Source organism: Nannospalax galili, unplaced genomic scaffold (genome assembly GCF_000622305.1).
Source record: "Nannospalax galili isolate Female #2095 unplaced genomic scaffold, S.galili_v1.0 scaffold312, whole genome shotgun sequence".
In the NCBI taxonomy this organism is placed as follows: domain Eukaryota; kingdom Metazoa; phylum Chordata; class Mammalia; order Rodentia; family Spalacidae; genus Nannospalax; species Nannospalax galili.
Genome location: NW_008335967.1, coordinates 2430904 through 2451470, shown reverse-complemented (window position 1 = coordinate 2451470; position 20567 = coordinate 2430904). Strand labels below are relative to the sequence as shown.

Genomic DNA, 20567 nt, shown 5'->3' with positions numbered 1-20567 from the left:
ATTTGTAGCTATGACTTCACACCGATGGATTCTTCTGCAGTCTATGTGTTAAGTAGTATGGCTCGTCAGCGTCGTGCATCTTTGTCTTGTGGAGGACCTGGTGGCCAAGATTTTGCAGGATCTGGATTCAGTAAAAACTGTGGCTCACCTGGATCATCACAGCTCTCTTCCAATTCTTTATATGCTAAAGCTGTCAAAAACCACAGCTCAGGGACTGTGAGTGCCACTTCTCCTAATAAGTGCAAAAGACCAATGAATGCCTTCATGCTTTTTGCCAAAAAATACAGAGTTGAATATACTCAGATGTATCCAGGGAAAGATAACAGGTAAATAGTAATAATCCTGACTGTAATTTTTACTGCAGTTTGTATTAACTGGGGCAGCTAGAGTAAGCTTACTTCAGTAATTTTTTGACCCCCCCCCTCCATTTTCTTAGGTTGATTTCAAATGAGTTATTTTTATAATATATAGACAAATTATATAGGACACCTTAGTGGTAAGAATCTCCTATTGAAAATTACAGTAAATTTCATTTACCTACTATAGGACAAGTTTCAACAACTGACAGTTCATATTTATTAGAAAAGACTTGTGCTTCCTTGTATCAGATTTTCAGGGCTTTATAACAGTCTTACTGTGGAATGTGCAGGCATTGATAATTTATAGCAAGGCGCCAGGCTTGCCAAAACTTAGCAAGTAGAGCCCAGGACTCAAAAGGAACTTTAGCCCTATTTCCTGTACCCTTACCCCATTTCAACATTCTCTGTCAGTCAGTCCAGTTGTGTCCTTCGTATGTCCTTCGTAAGTTACCTTCTAATCGTCCATTTCTCTGAGATTCAGAACTACCATTTCCTTTATCTTTGCCATCATTACTACATTGAATTTTGAATTCAAGCTTTAATTAAAGACCTTAATTCTGAAAATACTACCTACAGTTTAGAAAGAAGCTTCACATCCCAACTGTATCCTTGAGAGTTGATGTGTATGTGCAGAATAGCTTGTCCTAATACTGTTTATTTCCAGAATCCAAAGTGTGGAACTATGGAGTAACACATGCAAAAGGCCTTTTCAATACTGTTGAAATGTTTAACTATTGGGTCTCTCATTTGTGTGACTCCCAAGTAGTTAACCTTCCATTTCTTCATCAATAAAAGAATGGTTTTAATATTTCTTTAATTCAGTTTTTAGATATAGTCTATGATGAGTAAGATGTAATACTTTTATAGAAAATGCACTTCTAAAATAAAAAGGCATTTTTTAAGAATTAACTTAGACCCCCCCACACACACACTTTTTTTTTTTCCTGAGACGGCCATTTTGGAGACTTCTTGCCAGGCACAGGATATCTCTTTCTGTACCTATCTGGTACTTGGTATTAAATGTCCTTTGGCATTTAGAAATAGGACTTGTATCCCTATGTTATTAGTAAGCCTTTTTCCCTAACTATTGAGAGACAGTGGGTATACTTTTTGGATTTACTTTAATTCTGGATAAAATGGATGCTCCTAAAAGAATAAATCTCATTTGAATTTTTTCCTATTTTTTAAAAATAATTTATTATTTTTATTTTATGTATATATGTGTATATTGTCTATATGTAGGTAAGTGCACCCGTGTTGTGCAATGCCAGTGGAGGACAGAAGAGGCTGTTGGATCCCCTGGAACTGGAGTTATGGACAGCTGTTAGCTGCCATATGGGTACAGGGATTCAAACTCCAGTCTTCTGCAAGAACAGCCAGTGTTCTTAACCGCTGAGCCATCTCTCCAGCCCTTTTCTATTCTTTTTAAAGGTCTCTTTATCAAGATTATTGCCCACATTGTTCATAACTTACTCTTTGCATTTTAGCATTGCTCCCATGTGATTGATGCATTAGTAATAATCTAACATGAAAGGATGTCAGATCTACCTTTTTCCAAACGGAACAAGGGAAATTTGAAAATTTTCCCTTTCTCTATAAAGATATTTCTTGAGGGCAGAATATAGACTAAAATAAAAGCTCATGGAGATACATAGTCCAGTTGATGTAAATATTAGTATGGCTGAAAATTTCACAAAAAATGGATAATGTTTATTTTTTATCATTGTGAAGGAAGGGAATGCAGGTTCTAGTCTTCAGTACTGTGTTATCCATCATGTTTTGATGTAAAGAGTAAACTTCTCAAATGTCATGTAAGAACTCCATTCAGAAATATGCCAACCAGTATATAATGCCTTTAACCAAAAATTGATGTGTTAACATCCAATAAAGGATATAGCACATTCAGTTGTTTTAACATAGTGGGTTTAACAAGACAGATACACTTACTCTACATTTAGGTAGCAGGGCTTCTGTGGTTACTGTTCTCCTGAAGCACCAGTGCCTGCCTGTGGCTTCTTAACCACGTGGGACAGAAATCATGTTCTGTACTCTACAGTCATTCCAGTATTCTCGTGTTTGAGTGCCATGGAATAGCTAAAATGATTCACGGAATGTGGAAATGTGTGTTCTTGGTGAAAGTGCTTTAATAGGTGTGGTAGCAGAATGACTTAGTTAAATGGGAAAATTGTTTGAACTGTGTACAATGAGGTATCCTATCAGTTTGATTTCCTCTTTACCCTTTTGAGTTTAATCTAGTTTCTCATGTGTTAAATCTAAACATGACCTAAAGTGTACTTTATTATAAGAGATAAACTATAAGTCAAGGATAGTTTCCGCTACATTTCCACTTGGTCGCATGAATGAAAAAGAAGCTATAATAACCACGATGACTTTGATGGATTGTAAAGCACAAGAGAATTTTTTAGTACAAGTTGAAAACTTTATGCTGCTGATACTGAACTTTTGTATCTTAAACATCTTTTTAAGACCATTATAACAGTAGATCTAGTGGTAATTTAAATATTTTCTAACTTTGGAGAATAATTTCTAGCCATTTTAGATGTCTTTCAGCAATTGGAAATATTGGTACTATTCCAGAACTATGAACTGAGAAGGTTATGATAAATGGACTCATATGACTTGAGGTTTTGCTGGAAATGACTGATAGCTTTTACCTCTTTCCTTCTCTGTGTTAGATAAGCTTTTAAACTTTGTTTTTACATTTCTGCCTGTAGTATCAGCAGTTGAAAAGAATTTTAAGAAAAGTTTACATTATGCAAATATTGTTTTACAGAGCCATAAGTGTGATCCTTGGTGATAGGTGGAAGAAAATGAAGAATGAAGAAAGAAGGATGTATACACTAGAAGCAAAGGCTTTGGCTGAAGAACAAAAGCGTTTAAATCCTGACTGTTGGAAAAGGAAAAGAACAAATTCGGTACAAGTTAGCAAGTAATTTCTTAAAATGATACTGACTTACCCCATCGGTGTACTGACATGTTGGAGCACTTGTTAGAGCTTTTAAAGGTTGGGTGGATGCTACGTCATAGCATTATTATACTTCAAACCTAGTAATATTTTCACAGCATAGGAGCAAAGACTGCCTTTCTTTTTATCCACTAGGAACTTCCATAGTAATGGAAAGCAAAATTTCAAGCCAGCTTATAAAGAATATCCTAAATGTTGAGGTGGAAAGATTATTTTGGAATATGTTTCTAGTTTAGTTGAAAGATGGGCATCTTTAGCCTGTTAACAGTACAGTAGAAAATTTCTCTAAAATTTTGGTAGTGTGCCTCAGCCTTTCTTCTTGTAATTAGTAAGTAACATTTAAGCAGAATTCTACCACTGAAGGAAAGGCCTAGGAAATGTGGTAATATAAAAAAGTTTCACAGGGGGCTGGAGAGATGGCTTAGCAGTTAAGAGCACTGGCTGTTCTTGCAGAAGACCCGGGTTCGAATCCCAGCACCCACATGGCAGCTGACAACTGTCGGTAACTCCAGTCCCAGGCATTGCACGACAGGGTGCACTTACCTACATGCAGGCAACACACGCATACGCATAAAATAAGAATAATAAATAAAATATTAAAAAAAAAAGTTTCACAATGCTATCTTGGATAGACTCAATTCTTACAAATTTTCTTTACTAGACCCATCATCCTTAATGTTGAATGTTTTAGAATAATTGCCAAAAAACTGCATATGCCAGAACAGAATGATTTTTTATTTTGTTGGAAAAAAATGAAAAGATGAGGTTAACAGAAAGAAGGCTCGTTAAGGATGTTTTAAAGTAATTCTGTGTAATATGCAGGTTAAATGGCGCAAGAATTTTCTATCAAAGTGTAGTAGTCAGTTGTTAGAGGTAGTTTATCTTGATTCTGGAAGGTTTATTTTATTCAGTCAAGCTCTCATGTAGCCCAGGCTGGCCTCAAAAGTGCTGGATAGTCAACAATGACTTTCAATTTCCGATCTACCTTCTAAGTGCTGTGTAACACAACACCTGGGTTTTATATGTGTATGTATGTGTTTGTGCAGACACATGTGGTAGGGGCAGAGGACAAGCTTGGGTTTCGGTCTTGCCTTCTACTGTAGACATTGATTTTATGCAGTGCTGGGGTCATTACCTAAGATTTGGTGCCTTGCTAGGCAAGCACAGCACTCTTTAAAGTCACATCTCTAGTCCTACAAGTGCTCTGTTTAAACTCTTGAATTTTTAAAATATTTTATTTGTATGCTGGCGTGGTTGTGTATTCCTTTAATCCAAGCACTCAGGAGGCAAAGGCATGTGCTGAGATCAAAGCTAGCCTGGTTTACATAGTGAGTTCCAGGCCAGCTGGGACTAAAAGGGGACTCTGGCTCAAAAATGTGTATGAGTGTTTTGCCTGCATATGTGTACATGCATCTGTGCCTGCAGTTGTTACAGAGGGCATTGGATCCCCTGGAACTGACATTCCAGATGGTTGTGAGCCTCCACATTTGTGCCAGGAACTGTACCCAGGTCCTCTGTAAGAGCAAGTACTCTTAATTGCCGAGCCATCTCTCCAGCTCCAAGTTCTCTGTTGTTTAGGATTTCATATGGGACATTACCAACATCCATTTTCTGTTTATGTTATTCTCTCATTTTCATAAATTTTCTGGAGACTTACACTATTAGCAAACTTTGAGAAAGCAATCTTCATAGGAAATATGTAATCATCTTATACATCTGATCTTTCATATAGGAGACTACTGAGTGTTGATTTGTGAGGTTTCACTGAGTTTAATTTTATTTCCACAGGGCTCTCAACAACATTAAACCGAGATGTGTCAGAAGTCTGTATCTGCATAAATACTGACTCTGGATGGAAAGACCAAGGTCTCACCTTTTGTCCTGAATTTGTGTGACCATAAGATACCGGTAGCATTGAGTCTTGAAATGATGTAATGAGTGAAGATTTGCTTTCTCCATTAGAGCATTAAGTAAGCTACAACTATCAACATTGTAAACCAAATTGCCTTATTTTCCTTCCAAACTTCATATATGTCTATCAGGTAATATAGGCTTGAAAATTGATATCCTGTGGTGCTAAAGTTCAGTAGAAAGAGAGGAGATGTGTATACATGTTATATTAAATTGTACGAAGGGGAATTTAAAAATATGTAACTGCTGTTTATAAAATCGGCTCCTTACTGCTTATTAATCTATATTGTACACATGACATCAGGAATGAAGCAGAAGCTGGGAGCTGGCCTTTCCATGAGCAGCCACCACATGGCCTAGCATCTGTGCCAAACACAGTCGCTTCTAGTCTGGCCGGTGCCAAGAGACTACATAACGTGGCGGGTGGATGGTGTCATTGTCCCGGCAAAAAGAGCCACCTGCTTCAGTTACCATGGGCATGCTGAGTGTGTACAGCAGGTGGCAGCACTCCTCCATGATTTCCAGTGGAGACCAAGCCCGCCAATAGTTAATAGCATTGGGATAGTCACTGTAATGGTGCTATTAACAGTTGACACCGTTGTATTTTTAACTTTGTTCTATATCTCCTCAGCCACATATCTTAAATATATGTTGTCATCATATCTTTATGGTGGGGGCAGACTTTGCACTTACTGCAGTGCAACACTTGCACTTTACTTTCCCTCCAACTATCTAAAATGAGAGCAAATACATTGGCGATTTAGCTGCTTTTGCTCTGTGCTACAATCATGGCTTCTTATGTTACTTACCAAGTGGTATTTTTGGTTAGGAATCACAGCTGTAAAACTGATTTCAGTTCATCACACTTCTTCATGATGTTGCCCCTCAATTTTGCACACTATATTCTTGTATATTATTTCAAATAAAATGAAAAAAAGTTTACCTCTGATTTTTGATTGCCCTTGACTGAATTTTATATATTATAGTTGTCAGAATGATTAGGAAGTAGAAAACAAATGTAAAAAATTTTTAAATTTATTTTTGTGTATGAATATTTTGCCTGTATGTATGTAAGTGCACCCTTGACATCCAGTACCCTTGGAGCCCAGAAGAGAACATCAGAGTCCCTGGAACTGGCGTTTTGGCCAGTTATTAGCAACCATGTGGGTGCTGGGAACTGAAACTGGATCCTCTTAAGCACTGAGCCACCTCTCCAGCCCCAGAAAACAAAATCCTAAATGAAGAGTTTGGTGTTATAATTAGGTTATTGATGGAGTTTTAAAATTTAAATAATGGGCTGGAGAGGTGGCTCAGCAGTTAAGAACATTGTCCTTGCAGAAGACCCGGATTCAAATCCCAGCACCCACATGGCAGCTAACAACTGTCCATAACTCCAAGTCCAAGGGATCTGACAACCTTTTCTGTCCTCTGCAGGCATTGCACAACATGGTTGCATTTACCTACATATAAAATATTTTTAAAATAAAATTCAAAGAATGTAAATAATGGAGTAAGGACAATAGCAAATGAGAACTTATATTACTATTTATAGAGAACCTTTGCAGGAAAAAAATTTATTTTTTAACTTGTCTTTGTTTCAAAGCTCCTGGTGTGTGTTTAATAAAATGACAAAGTATGAAGAAACCCTTGCTTCATGTAAAGATGTAGTATAACATTTAAAGAAGATATTTAAGCACGAGTCTGTCTCAGCTTTGAGGTTCTGTCAGAATCACTGTACTTTGCTGCATATTAATATCACTTTCAGGATATAGTCATAAGAATACTGATGTCTGACGTACTCTCAGGTATGCCAGTTAGCATGGGTGAAACTTGGGCATCAGAATATTTACGAGGTTCCCTGGTGATGTGAACCTGAATCAAGACTTGGGAATCACTGAGTTATGTACTCATAAGTAAAGAAAGGGGAAGGTCAAGGGGAAGCAAGGTAACTTGATCCTATCCCTTTACAAGCAGTGGGAACATGGTAACATGGGGGAACCCAATTGCATGATGAGGAAAAATTTTACTTTGTACAAAAATCTGAGAAAGGAAGAAAAAAGGAATAGTATCTTTGAAAAAAATCAGGTCCACACAATTTAAAGGTTGTGCTGATGAATCTATTTGGCATAGTAGAAGTGCTAGAGGTAAACAATAGATCAACAGGAAATACAGAAGAGTCAACTGATCTTTAGTAGATAGTAGCACTCAGTGTATCTAACTGCCACCTTTGAATGGGTTAGTGCCATGTGGAGATGAACAGGTTGCACATCACTGAAGAGACATAGCTTTCTGAAGCAGCTGAATCATAATGGGGTAAACTGGTGCAAATTCTTTGCCTTCTCTACTTTTCACTGATTGAACATAAGCTTCCAGGGCTCCCCTAGAAAACACAAAGGAAACAGTATCAAACTATTAATCCAACAGTTTAGGTTGTAGCAATATGAAAAATAGGTCAGTTTCTGGAACTGTTGTGCCCAGTTCCACAGCGCAAGTGGCCAGCAGCTTTTGAACAAACACTAGGAGTGCTGCAATAGTTACTCCAGTTAGGGAGGTGAAAGTCCAACCATTTCCAGTCTTAACATATTCAGAAGTGCTTCTCTGGCCTGCAAAGATGGGCTGTTTCCCTTTTCCCTACTTCCCTCCTGAAGGCTCCTGAGAAGCTCTGTGTTCACAAAAGCTCAGTAGGGGAGATAGCACCTTGGGCAAGATACTCAAGGGTCATGGGGGATGGGCCCTTTTGCACACACAGTAACACTAATAAGCATATAACAACATTCCTGCTATTTTGTAGACTGAGCAGCCTACAGCTACATTTGGGGGTCCTTAGTTTTTGGCAAATTATGTGATGAGCTTGAACGTATGCCTGTAGCACCATGCAGCCTTGGGCTTTTTCCTTTCTATGTCACCTAGGGCCACTTTCCGCCACCATGGTAGAGTAGATGCTCACTCAGCCCAGACAGTCTAAACAGCCTGGTCCTTCATGGGAAAAGTTTACTAACTCCCAAGCTAGTTCATCTGTTTAGGAAGAGCTAAAAACAAATGGGTCCCACTTTCAGATTTGAGCTTTTCAATAGAAATATAATAAAATTACTCTCTCATTTACATAATTCCTTTTTTTTTTCTTTTTGGTTTTTTTTGAGATAGGGTCTCCCTATAGCCCCATCTGGCCTAGTACTCACTATGTAGACCAGGCTGGCCTTGAACTCAGAGAGCTCTGCCTGTCTGCCTCCCAAGTGCTGGGATTAAAGGCATGCACCACCACACTCAGCCTCATTTACATAATTCTTAACTGTTTTGGTGCTGGTATTATTTGTTCCAAAACCCTGGAATGTTCAACTTTGGTCAGATGTATTCCTTTCTTTCCCCTTTACTTATGGTGAAGGACTTTGGTTTCCAGCTGTCTTTTGGACATTTTCTGTAACATTTGCTTCTGGGTGTTCTTCAGTGCCCCCTATCAGTTATCTGGTACAGTGTTCTCTGCCTGCCCTTCCTTCAATTAAGGGAATCAATCTGAAATTCTGTATTCTGAAGTTCTCTTTCGCACTTACCCAGTCAGTTACCAAGTCGTGAAATTCACCCCACCCATTTCCACTTTCAGATTTGAGCTTTTCAATAGAAATATAATAAAATTACCCTCTCATTTACATAATTCTTTTTTTTTTTTTCTTTTTGGTTTTTTTGAGATAGGGTCCCCATCTGGCCTAGTACTCACTATGTAGACCAATGCTTGTTGTCTTGTGATGGCTGATGGCACCTCTGGTGGTTGTCCTAGTACTGGCTCCCCACTTGGCATCTCTTGCTCCCAAGAAAATGGTGCCCAAACAACCCAGCTCTATCATTAACCTCTGCCCAGCCCTTCTGTGCTTCTCCAGGCTCTGGACAGGTCAATGTAGCCTAAAAAGACCCTCAAGACTCTAGTTCATTTCGCTGCTAACAAATAATGTGCTTCCTTCATTACTAGCCCAAGCCCCAACGCCCAGTCAGGGAAGAAGAGGTCAAGGGTATTTGTTCATTGAAATCAGTTCCCTAGTAAGGTAGGGGCTGGCAGAGAGCCCTTTGGCTTTGGCTGTACTAAGTATCCCAGTTAAAGAGATACATTCTCACCCTCTGCACATTGTCCCCCTTATCCTTGGAATGCCCTTTCATTGCATAAAAACCCTGGAACAGGTTTTTATCACTTTGGACTAAGCTTTAAATGCTTCCTTTGCAATAAATCCTCTTCTAACTCCAAAAAGCAAAAAAGAATGGAATTACTCTAGAGTCACATTTGTGCAAGGGCCTGACTTCTGTATCCACAGCCTTGACTATACAGTGCCCGCATTCTGAAATCCCTGGTGGCTGGCTCCATGCTGTGTTGAGGGCATGAGTGAGTTCTTTCAGATGGCTATGTGGCGGGATGAGCAGGCTATTTAAGAAGCCAGCTTCTCAAACAAGATACTCCTGTTACTCAGATCATATGCTTACTCTCAAATTCCCACTAATACATAATTCTGAACTACCAGACAACATGGAATTTAGTGCTCTTAGAAAAAAATATTTTGTGAGATGCTTCAGTTGATACCAGAGCTGACCCTTAATGAACCATTCTACGAAGAAATTTGATACTTCTGCTATGCCATTTCAGGCAGTTGTCCCACTACACAAATGTCCTTAACAGACTGGAACACAGTAAAGAAACTTCCAAGGGCTCAGTCATCTTTGAGGCAATGGGGTGTGTGTGTGTGTGTGTGTGTGTGTGTGTGTGTGTGTGTGCGTGCGTGCGCGCGCACGTATTTACCAAAGAAATGTGAAAATTTCTAGAAACTTGTGTCCAATGAATGCATTACTTGGCAGTTTCATTTGCATTCTGAAGGATAAGACTACATAAATTACACACCATATACAGGGAAGCTCAGGAATGAGTGTGGTTAGCTCTTTGTCAAAAACACCATCAGAACCACAGGGAGAAAAACAGATTAAGCTGCCCTCCCACATAAAATCAGAGCAAGATTTTCGAGCATTTATTAAATTACTTCATTTGCTTCAGCAAAACATTAGCTTTCTTGGAAGTCAGGCCAGGCATTATGTAAGAGGTAGTCTCAACTGGTTTGTAACCAAAATAGGATTGCTGAAGTTATCTTTACTCAGAAGAAAACAATGAACTAAAGGAATAGCTGTGTTAACATGGCACCAATATTAAATGTGACACACCAAGTAGAGGATTTTACAGAAAACAGCTGTTTTTTGTCAGGCATTAAATGTTCATTGTGATTAGTACTGAAATAAAGGACACCATATACCCAAAGGCATTAAGCACCAGCTTTCTCCTAGATCTGTCCTCCGTATCAGTCCATCTCAGGTGTTTAGTTCCCAGAGCTGGCACTGGTGGCAGGGATACCAAGAGGCACCCAATATCCCCCTCCATCAACAGGTACATTGGAGTTTCGTAGAAATACAGAGGCGCTGAGGAAATAGGTCCTAACCTGTGGGTCCTGGAGAATGGCAAGCGGGCTAAGAGGCAAGGATTCATACTGTACCAACTGTTTTCAGGTAACTAGATGAAAGGACCGTTATGCTAGTGAAGTCTGAATGGTTTTGACCTAAGTGTCCTCAGAGCTACAGTAAGTGTTGCTTCAACTTTACCCTGAATACTAAAAGTACATGAGTTTGTGGCAGATCCTATCATTTCTGCAGAGCTTGAGAAATCTTGGCATCAAAAATTCCTATTTCATCTTTATTAAAGGCATATTCAACACTTGAGAAACACGGGCTTGCGCAGGGCAGCCGCCTCTGTACCTGGAGCCCACACGTCTGGAGCACCTGCCTGCTGGGGCTGAATTGGTGCAATTTCCCCTACTTACCCCACCTGGCCTCTTGAGTCAGCGATTACTCTGACTTTAAAATTAACTTGACTATTATTCATTCAAGTTCCAGAAAAACATCTACTATCAAAAGGAAACAGAGAGAAAGGCAGAGAATCCTGTCAGCCTTTGTTCAGCAGCAGTACTTCCACTGGTCCTCACTTTGCCCTACTTCTGACACCTAACAGATGACACTGGGAGGAACAAAGAGCATCCACCAGGCTTGCCCCAGAAGTTAAAGCAAATGTTCTGCTATTTAAAGACCAGCACTGGGTCTGTCTACAGGGGGGATTTCATCCAGAGATGCTTTGGTATGCAGAAGCAAACACGTTTTGAGGTAGCATGTAAAAGCATGTGCTCTAAGACAAAGGTCCTTCCTTGCCAAGAGCCAGGCTGCAGCAACAGTGCAGTTTTTGCAGATCCCCCAAGGAAGGCTCAATTTTCTGCTCCAGGCATGAAAATTTTGGGATCTGCCATGCGTGACGAGGCTGCTTTTAAAAAGCACAACAGTGCTTCTGATCATGGTTTTACCAACTAAATATAAGCTTAGCAATAGCACTGCTGATGAAATCACTCAGGACATACTTTAAAGGAGAAGAAAACAGATTTGTGATAACACCCACAGCAGGACAACCATTGTGGATGAACTCACTCCGAGGTGTTAAGATGACAAAAATGAGCCCTGCTCAATTAACTGAATCATTTTCTGTTACCAAGTATGTTGAAGCTGGGTGAATCTTTGGGACTCAAAAAACTCAGAGATACTGCAAATCTCTGAGTTAGCCAAAATCCCAACTCACTCACCACATCTGAACCCTTTCGGCAGAGCAGTCCTTACCAGGCTGTACACAACAGGAGGTGGGCTGAGCAGCCCTCTCATTTCTGCAGCCGCTTCCTAGCCAGGTCAGAGAAGCAAGGAACAAGAGAAGCCTCCTGGGCCCACCTTGCCCCACATGGGTGCCCAGGGGAGGCTTTGACACAAGCCCAGGGTCCCCTGCCACGCTCTTACACTGATGGGGCTGGGGTGCCTAAGGACCTGCCAGCTTGCTCAGAGGAGTCTTTCACCTGACAAATGCAGTATGTCTCTGCCACAGGAGGTGGCACCCTCTGGTGTGAAAACTGCCTCACATGTGGACCTCACAACTACACTGAAAAACATGCTGGCCTGCAGCTGGGTTCACAGACCCAAGGTACACAGGGTGGAGAATGGCTTTAGAAGCTATTTGGATAGTAGCTGGATTTAGAGACAAGGGTTACTCAGGAGCTGAGGGGTGACTTAATGGTTTTCTAGCTTGTCTGGTTAGGTAATCATGGCCTCCCAAGAGGGGACAATAAGGTGTGTGAGGAAGGATGATTAAATTTGAACATTTTGGACAGATTTCTGTGGTGTATTTGAGTGCAGACAAGTTTGGCCCTAGGGCCACATAAAAGTGAATCACAGACCTGGAGGCCATGAAAAAAAAGGCCACAAGAGGCCTGTACCTGCACAAGAGGCCTGTACCTGCACAAGAGGCCTGTACTTACACAAGAGGCCTATACCTGCACAAGAGGCCTGTAAGTCCAGATGGAATGAGACAAAAAAGCCAAAAACAAAATCTGGGAAATAATGTTTCAGAAATGGACAGAAGGAAGCAATTCAGCAAATGAGATGGGTGGAAAAGAAATAACCAGAGAGGTTAGAGCAGAAGCAGGTAAAGATCCAAGCAGGCAATGCCACAGTGCATTCACATTCCGCATCCTCAGTTTCTAGTGCAGAGCCTCACATACCACTAAAATGTGTTGAGTTTTAAGAAGAAAATGGGGGTGGAGAGATGGCTCAGTGGTTAAGAACACTGGTTGTTCTTGCAGAAGACCCGGGTTCGAATCCCAGCACCCACATGGCAGCTAACAACCGACTGTTAGTGCCAGTCCCAGGGGATCCAACGGCCTCTTCTGACCTCCGCAGGCATTGCACCACATGGGTGCACTTACCTACATGCAGGCAATACATGCATACACTTAAAAATAATAAATATTTTAAAGAAGGAAATGGTCAACTCTAGCAAAAGCTAAGGAATGGGTAGGTAAGAATGGCAGTTGTCTGGTGGCAAAGAGATGTTGTGATTGTTTTGAAGACGATTTCAGAGGAGAGTATTAATGAAAGAAACATGCTCAACAAGTCGCATGCAAAAGACACATCCATCTGGTCATGGCTGGGAAACAAATGCATACTTGGGCAACGTGTATAAATAAATGTATTCATGGACCACAACTGGAGGACATACAGCTTCTGAGCTGTCCTTTCCTACAAGAACTGTGTCTCATTTGATTACTGTTCAAAGTTCACTCACATCTGTGTGCCACCATTTCGATAACTAGCACATGAAAATGATGTAGAAAATATGGAGCGAAAGTGAATCTTCTTATAGTTGAGGTTGTTTCTAAAGCTGGAACTCAAACTCGTTAGGGTTGCATCAGGCATGGAATAACACAGAACAGGATGTAAATGTCTAGAAGAATTAGGGAGAATAAAATCTCTGGGCCTGATGGTGCACCATGGAGGGATCCAGCACACAGGTGTCTATATAGTAGGTGGTCACCCAGACAGAGGTACAATCACATGTCCATGCCTAGGCACTGCTCTCTTTCACTGTCCCCTGTGTCCCCTACTCTCCTGGACCTCCAGACCTGATGGTACCCATAGAACATACAGCTTTACCTGAGAAGGAGGAGCCTGTCCCTTTCGGATGGATGATCGTCCAGCCACTGGGAAAATCGAGCATGGGACCATTCAGCCCTCTGCAGGGTCATAACACAGAGAAGAAAGTACATACACATTCAGTGAATGCAGCAATGCTATTATAACAGCAGTCCAGGACTCTCAAGGTGAAATGATCCATGGACTTCCTAAGGGAAGTATTCAGAAGGTGGCACAGGCCTTCATGCAACTCTGACAACCAAGAGACCTTAGGATTTACCAACCAACACTGGCCACCAAAAGAATGCAGCTTCTATCAAAAGAGCTTTATGAACAAAAATTACTTGTGACTTTTTTGTTTTGTTTATTATTTTTTAGGCAGAGTCTCATTCTGTAGCTCTGGTTGGCCTGGAACTCACTATATAATCAAGGCTGGCCTGGAACTCACAATCCTTCTGTTTCAGCTTCCCAAGTACAAAGATTATTGGCATGAGCTACCATAGCCAGCTGAGACATTATTTTTTTAAGGGCTAATTCTGGATTCATGAGGTAATTTAAAAAAAAATTTTTTTTTTATCTTATATTTATGATTGTATTGCCTGCATGTGTGTAAAGGCACCTGTGTTGTGCAGTCCCCATGGAGGTCAGAAGAGGATGTTGGATCCCCTGGAACTGGAGTTACGGATGGTTGTTAGCTGCCATGTGGGTGCTGGGATTTGAACCCGGGTCCTCTGCAAGAGCATCAAGAGTTCTTAACTGCTAAGCCATCTCTCCAGCCCTGAGGTAATTCTTTATACTGCTGAGAAAACAGGTGCAGGGCATTGGCAATTTTCTTTCCTAATCTTTATTCACTATCAAAGACAGACATCCATGACTAAATAAAAGAGAGCTAGTGACCCATTCAGTGAGGGCCTCGTGTTTACAAAGTTAACCAGCAAAATTCCAAGTATTCTGCTCTTGGTTATTACCTGGAAGGGAGATTTCAGCTCAGCGGGTGCTCTTGTGAACAAAAACTGAATAACAATGCTGAATGGAATAACGTCTCCCAGTGCGGGACTATCAGCCACATGTTCACTTGTCTGGAAGAGCAGTGGTCTAGAAGGAAAAGCAGAAGTTAACCCATGCTGTTCGGTATTGAAGAGGTGACTTGGTAGGGGAATCATTTGGCCTGAATATTCTCTGAGATTGGTTTCTAAAGGAACACCGTCCGCCCCCACTTTATAATCTCCCATTAAGCCCCAAGACACACACACATCTGCCCACACTATCACAAGCTGATTATCAAGTTCAGGCCTTTCCTTGACCCTGGTCACCCACCAGTCGATAGTCTGATTTTACTTCCAGTTGACTCAGCAAAATTCCCTCCTAGAGTTCATTTAATTAATAGGCTAAAGTCAAATAAAGTACAAAGCAAAGCCTTAAAGTTAGTGGAACTGATAGATTCTTACCTTGGTTAATCCTTCTGGCTTTGATTTTACATAGAATCTTACTTTGGGTTATAATCTAACATGTATGAACTCAAATATTTTCTATACAGCTTCTCCAATGGCATTTATATCTGTATATACATACAAAATTATTATTTTCTGATTAGTCCAACAATTTATACTCACTCCCTTCTATACACTATAGTCCCAAGTCTCACCATCACAATTTATAGGAGTAGTATGAAGGCAAACCCACTCCACTACCAATCCTCAGCCACTTGTGCAAAAAACGTGGACAAGAATGATGTGCAGCCATCCTTGGCTCTAAGTTCTGAGGGATAAGAGCTAATGAGCCTGGCTTTAGAGGCTGGCCAGGAAAGGACAGCTGCCAGCTACACATCTCAACAGATCAGATGATTGTTATACACTGTGTAACACAGCAATGCATTCTGGTCTCTTCACCCCATCTTAATTATGCTAATGTATGAATAAAGGCCTGTGCAAAACACAGACTTGAATTCGTTCCTTCCACTAATAAGGTTTTCTATCAAGAGCCAGGAATATACTCAACAGACACCTGGTTCTTGTTGGATCCAGAATATCAGAAAAAAAAAAAACAACTTTATATTAATTATTCTACAAGTACAGCCTCTCTCTCCTGACATAGATTTTTCTAATCTAAACTGCCAGTGAAGGTCAATTTTGATTGCTGACTCAAAACAATATAGGATCACCTGGGAAGGGGGTCTCAGTGTGGAAATGTATGGACTGGGGTGAGCTTTTAGTTGGGTTCATTGAGGTAGGGAGATGGACCCTGAATGTAGGTGGCACCACTTCATAGGCTGGGCTCTGGGCTGAATGAAAAGGAGAGCTGAAAACTAGCACGAATGCCTTCACTCATGGCTCTCTGCTCTTGACTATGGATGTGACATGGCTACTTCCTTCCAAGTTCCCGCTGCCTTCACTTCTCTGGAATAATGGATTGTAGCTTGGAATTGTGAACCAAATAAACTCTTTTTTCCCTTGTTACTTTTGTCAAGGCATTTTATCACAGTAAAAGGAAGGGAAACTAAGATACTGCCTTACCAAGTAACATTGTTTTGTTACTTATTTCCTCTAGGGGAAAGCTTTCTGTTTATTTTCATTGTCTATTACCAGAAAGCGAAAAGCTCCAAGTTCTATAGGAATAAAAGGGCTTCTTATGGCCAGAGTGAAGGTACGCCACATTTGCTTTGGATATGTTAAAAGCCTAAATCATTCAGTGTTTCATGATGAAGAACATTGGGCCACCAGTGTAATCAGGCATAAAAAGATTACTGAGGTGGTTTTCATTTTGACTAGATGCATCCCTATTAAGTCCTCTGTGTGGATGACACTGTCTTCAAGTAGGTCAAAACTTCTAGTTTCCATAAGAACAACATTATAATTATTATCAGGAACACTTAATCCTTAAGCACTTATAATGCATCAGGCACATGCAAAGCTTTATAGAACATGAGGTCAGCAAGATGCAAGAGGTCTCAAGCTTCACTATCCCTGCCCCAAAGTCCCAATTAATCAACTACCCACAGATGAGAATATCTCAATAAAAAACTCAAGTCTTGGAAATAAGACTGATCCACTCATGGACTGGATTTCAGAACCACACAGAAAGTACTAGAAAACTATGAGCATGGTGCGATTTTGCACTTCTCCCTCTCACCGGCACAGCATCAGACAGAGGACTTTCTGGGACCACAGTTTAAAGGTAGCATATGTCCAACTTCCCTAGTAATCTAAGCACAAGTCCACTCCTCACCTCACAGGGAAGTGTAGGTAACAGGGCTGGACTCCCTAGAGTCAAGAAGAAACAAAGAAAGGAAGTAGAACTCACAACAACCAGTACACAGATGAGTGGTAGCTCTTGTTCCTGATAGAATAGTGCCTAATCAGACACCACCTTATCTGCAGAACTGAGCTGGCTACTCCCAGAAAATATAATTTGGCTAAAGGTCCTAGAGAACAAGCTGCCATGCCCAGCCACAAATCTCCCCTCAGGGACCAGGCAGGGAGATGTGAGAGTGTACTTCTACAAAGCACAGAAGCTAGACATGAATGGCCATAAAGTACAAAGAGTGGCTCCTCCTAGCTCAGTACTTTCTCTAAGGCCCTGCATGGCAGTTCAAAGGGGGCTCCATGCAAACTCACACTACTCTATGGTCAGGTCCAGCCAAGGAAACACCACATGAATTGCTATAGAACATAGCCTCTAGACCCATTCATCTGGAATTGTGACTGCCTCCACTTGGAACCCAGCCTGCAGGCTTGCTCAAACCTGAAATAAACAACAGTACCAACCAGGAAATAAACACTGCGATTCTGCCAAATCAGGGGTGCCTGTGATGCCTAGCTAGTAGCTCTTCCTGATTCCAGGGTTCAGCCAGTGGTCTTACTAAGCAAGAGCCCAGCCAACAGCCACCCAAATCAAAGTAAAGGCAGATGCAGTTCAGCCAACTAGAGAACAGCAGCAAGCTCTGCTTGCTCAGTGTCAGTATAGTATCCGCTGGCACGTCCAAAACCACAGACCAAGCTAACAACTGAGTCTCTGTCAATACCAGGGAAGAGTTGAAAAGGCCAGAAGAGGTGGCTGTTTCCTCTAATATACAGACACCATTGCAAGGACACAAGATTATAAGGAATCACTAAACGAAACTAATAAAGCTTTACTAATGAACGCTACAGAAATGAAATGGTTGACAAAGAAGTCAAGATAATCATCTCAAGGGCGTGCAGCAAACTACAAAAATACACATATGGAAAATCAAAATGAAATTTGGAAAAACAACACATGAATAAAACGGCAATGTGACAGACAGAAACAAAGGAAAATCCACTGTTTCCTAAGTGCCAATGCAATGTGACCAGACGGCTTCCTGCTCCTGCCACACTTCCCTGCCTAGAGCCATATCATCTTCACCATGACTGAGTGACCCCCTCAAACTGACACTGCATGATCAAATTTGAGTTTTCTATTGGACTGAAGGATGTATTTGGGACATGGTAGGGAGCAGAAGTCTCACTCTGAAACCCTTCAGATTTTCTTGAGTAATTAATATGCTAACCTGAAAAGGTAAGCAGGTAACTCAAAGAAAAGGATAGATGTACACTGAAGACAAAAATGCCAAACGTGCACCCTGCCATTTGAGTCTTTCCACAGTGAATTCCTGAGAGATACAGAACTGGAGAAATAAGGACTAAAACTAGGTTAGTTCATCCATTGGTGAAGAAAAGGCATCACATCAAGTCCCTATTCAGACTGGAGGGAATGAACTTTATCCAGTACTTCTAACCTACCCTCTGGGCTACAAACCTAAAACTTCCTAAAGTCATATTTCCCTCCTCAATTTGTGTCAGCTTCTTCTGAGAACACATCCATATGGTCTTCAAAACAGCTAGGTGACACTCATCTTCAACTCCATTGACAACTGAATATCCTATGTAACAGAACTCAAAATCCCTCTAGCATCTCTACTAACTTGAAATGTTTATATTTCTTAAATCATATATATATATAATTATCTAAGATATTTAGACTTTCGCTCAATATATTTCCGTAAGTGATAGAAATAGTGTTAACCTTGGCTTTAGCGAGACTACAATGCAGACAATCTTATGTTCTTACATTTATCATGTTTTACTATTTGTTTCCTACATAAATCATCATGATTTTTAAAAATTCAGTATTTTTATTCACTACTCCGATAAAAATTATTTCATTATTAAATATAATTTAAACTCAAAAAGTATAGTTTTTTAAGTCAACAGAGACTTATTTTAAATACTCCAAAGCAGTTCCATTTTGGAGTACCTCTAATTTTTCTTTTTTTTTTTGGTCTTTTTGAGACAGGATCTCCTCTGTAGCCCCAGCTGTCCTGGAACTCACTATGTAGACCAGGCTGGCCTGACCTCTTGTTTTTATCCTTGTCACTGAAAATACTGGAAAAAGACAATTTTGATGAAAGAGAATTACAAGAATACTATAGTCTTCATTTTATTTCATCTGTAATGTAATTTTTCCAAATAAAAAATTTGGTACAATATTGAGATAAAAGAATACATCAGGCCACGTGGTGGCACAGGCCTTTAATCCCAGCACTCGGGAGGCAGAGGCAGGCGGATCTCTGTGAGTTTGAGGCCAGCCTGGTCTCTATGGTAAATCCAGGACAGCTGAGGCTACAGGGAGACCCTGTCTCAAAAAGACCAAAAAAAAGAAAAAAAGAAAAAAAAGAATACATCAAATTATTATCTGTAAATAAGAGTTAAAATAATTTAGACATACAGCCAGGCATAGTGGCGCATGCCTTTAATCCTAGCACTTGGGAGCAGAGGTAGGCAGATCTGTATGAGTTCAAGGCCAGCCTGGTCTACATAGTGAGTTCCAGGCCAGCTGGGGCTACGGGAAGATCCTGTCTCAAAAAGACAAATAAATAAATACTAATAATTTAAACATTAAAATTCCATACTGCTATATTTAGAAATATCCATCCTTCCTGAGATTATATCTATGAAATCAAACTGACCCAAAGAAAAATTAAACTCAAAAGACATCAAATACTCTAAATACCAACTAAACTATTTCATCAAGTACAAATAACTATAGACATGGAGCAATGTTCAGTTTAAAAATACGATTTTTGGTTGATTAAAATACCTGTTTTATTTACTGCTTTTGCTTTCTCAGACCATAATGTGTTTTCGATTATATTAACATTAGGAATAATATTTCTATTATATGCCACATGTAAATATTATGCCAGACTCAGAAGTTGAAAAAAGAAAAAAGAAAGAATCAGACTAGATGATGACAGCTAGAAGATTCAGTGATCTGATCCAGGGATTTCCTCCTTAATGCCTTTATCATTTATCTTCCCTCAAGATTGTTTTCCTGCCTACTCAGCCTCATCTTTATCAGATTCTGGGAATACGTGAGTCTTTCCAGCACAGTGGGACATAAAAGCATAGTTGGCCTCTGCAGGCACAAAATGTGATTGCTTGACCAACTGAGGGAGCCATGAACTGAAATTCTCAGAAAAAAGGCAAACCTGTATTAAACAATCTACAAGTTTGACTGACTGATTAAAACTTATACAGTTGTGGAGAGCTGGAATATTACAGGTTGGTAGACAAATTTATATTATCTTAGCCCTCTAATTAGCCATTTACTGCCCACCTCAGTGTATGGCCTGACATCCTCACGACTAACATCCACATGACTTATAAGATAGCCTTTCTGCACTATGCAAACAATCCTCTAGCTCCACCAATAGAAAGACCAAGAACATTATCAGATAACATGTTGGGAGAGTTTTAACTGGACTACAGTCAGTT

General features: G+C 40.3%; 2 protein-coding genes across 4 annotated transcripts in view; one reads left to right on the top strand and one right to left on the bottom strand.

Moving 5' to 3' along the window:
• The window catches only part of Hbp1 (HMG-box transcription factor 1), a 35228-nt gene extending 29023 nt beyond the window's left edge, over window positions 1–6205 (top strand). For 2 of the 3 annotated variants that reach the window (XM_017797545.2, XM_029562326.1), the window contains exons 9-11: window positions 9–326; window positions 3154–3309; window positions 5134–6205. In XM_017797545.2, coding sequence (XP_017653034.1) covers window positions 9–326; window positions 3154–3309; window positions 5134–5191 — 532 coding nt within the window. In that variant the 3' untranslated portion in view covers window positions 5192–6205. The remainder of the gene's footprint in view (window positions 1–8; window positions 327–3153; window positions 3310–5133) is intronic. The other variant, XM_008830726.2, reaches the window with a different exon arrangement.
• A 1146-nt stretch (window positions 6206–7351) lies between these two features.
• Cog5 (component of oligomeric golgi complex 5) overlaps window positions 7352–20567 on the bottom strand; it is a gene marked incomplete in the record, with an annotated part of 398569 nt that continues 385353 nt past the window's right edge. The window contains 3 exon segments of the mRNA XM_017797544.2: window positions 7352–7636; window positions 13795–13874; window positions 14742–14868. Of these exon segments, the coding sequence (XP_017653033.1) occupies window positions 7525–7636; window positions 13795–13874; window positions 14742–14868 (319 nt within the window).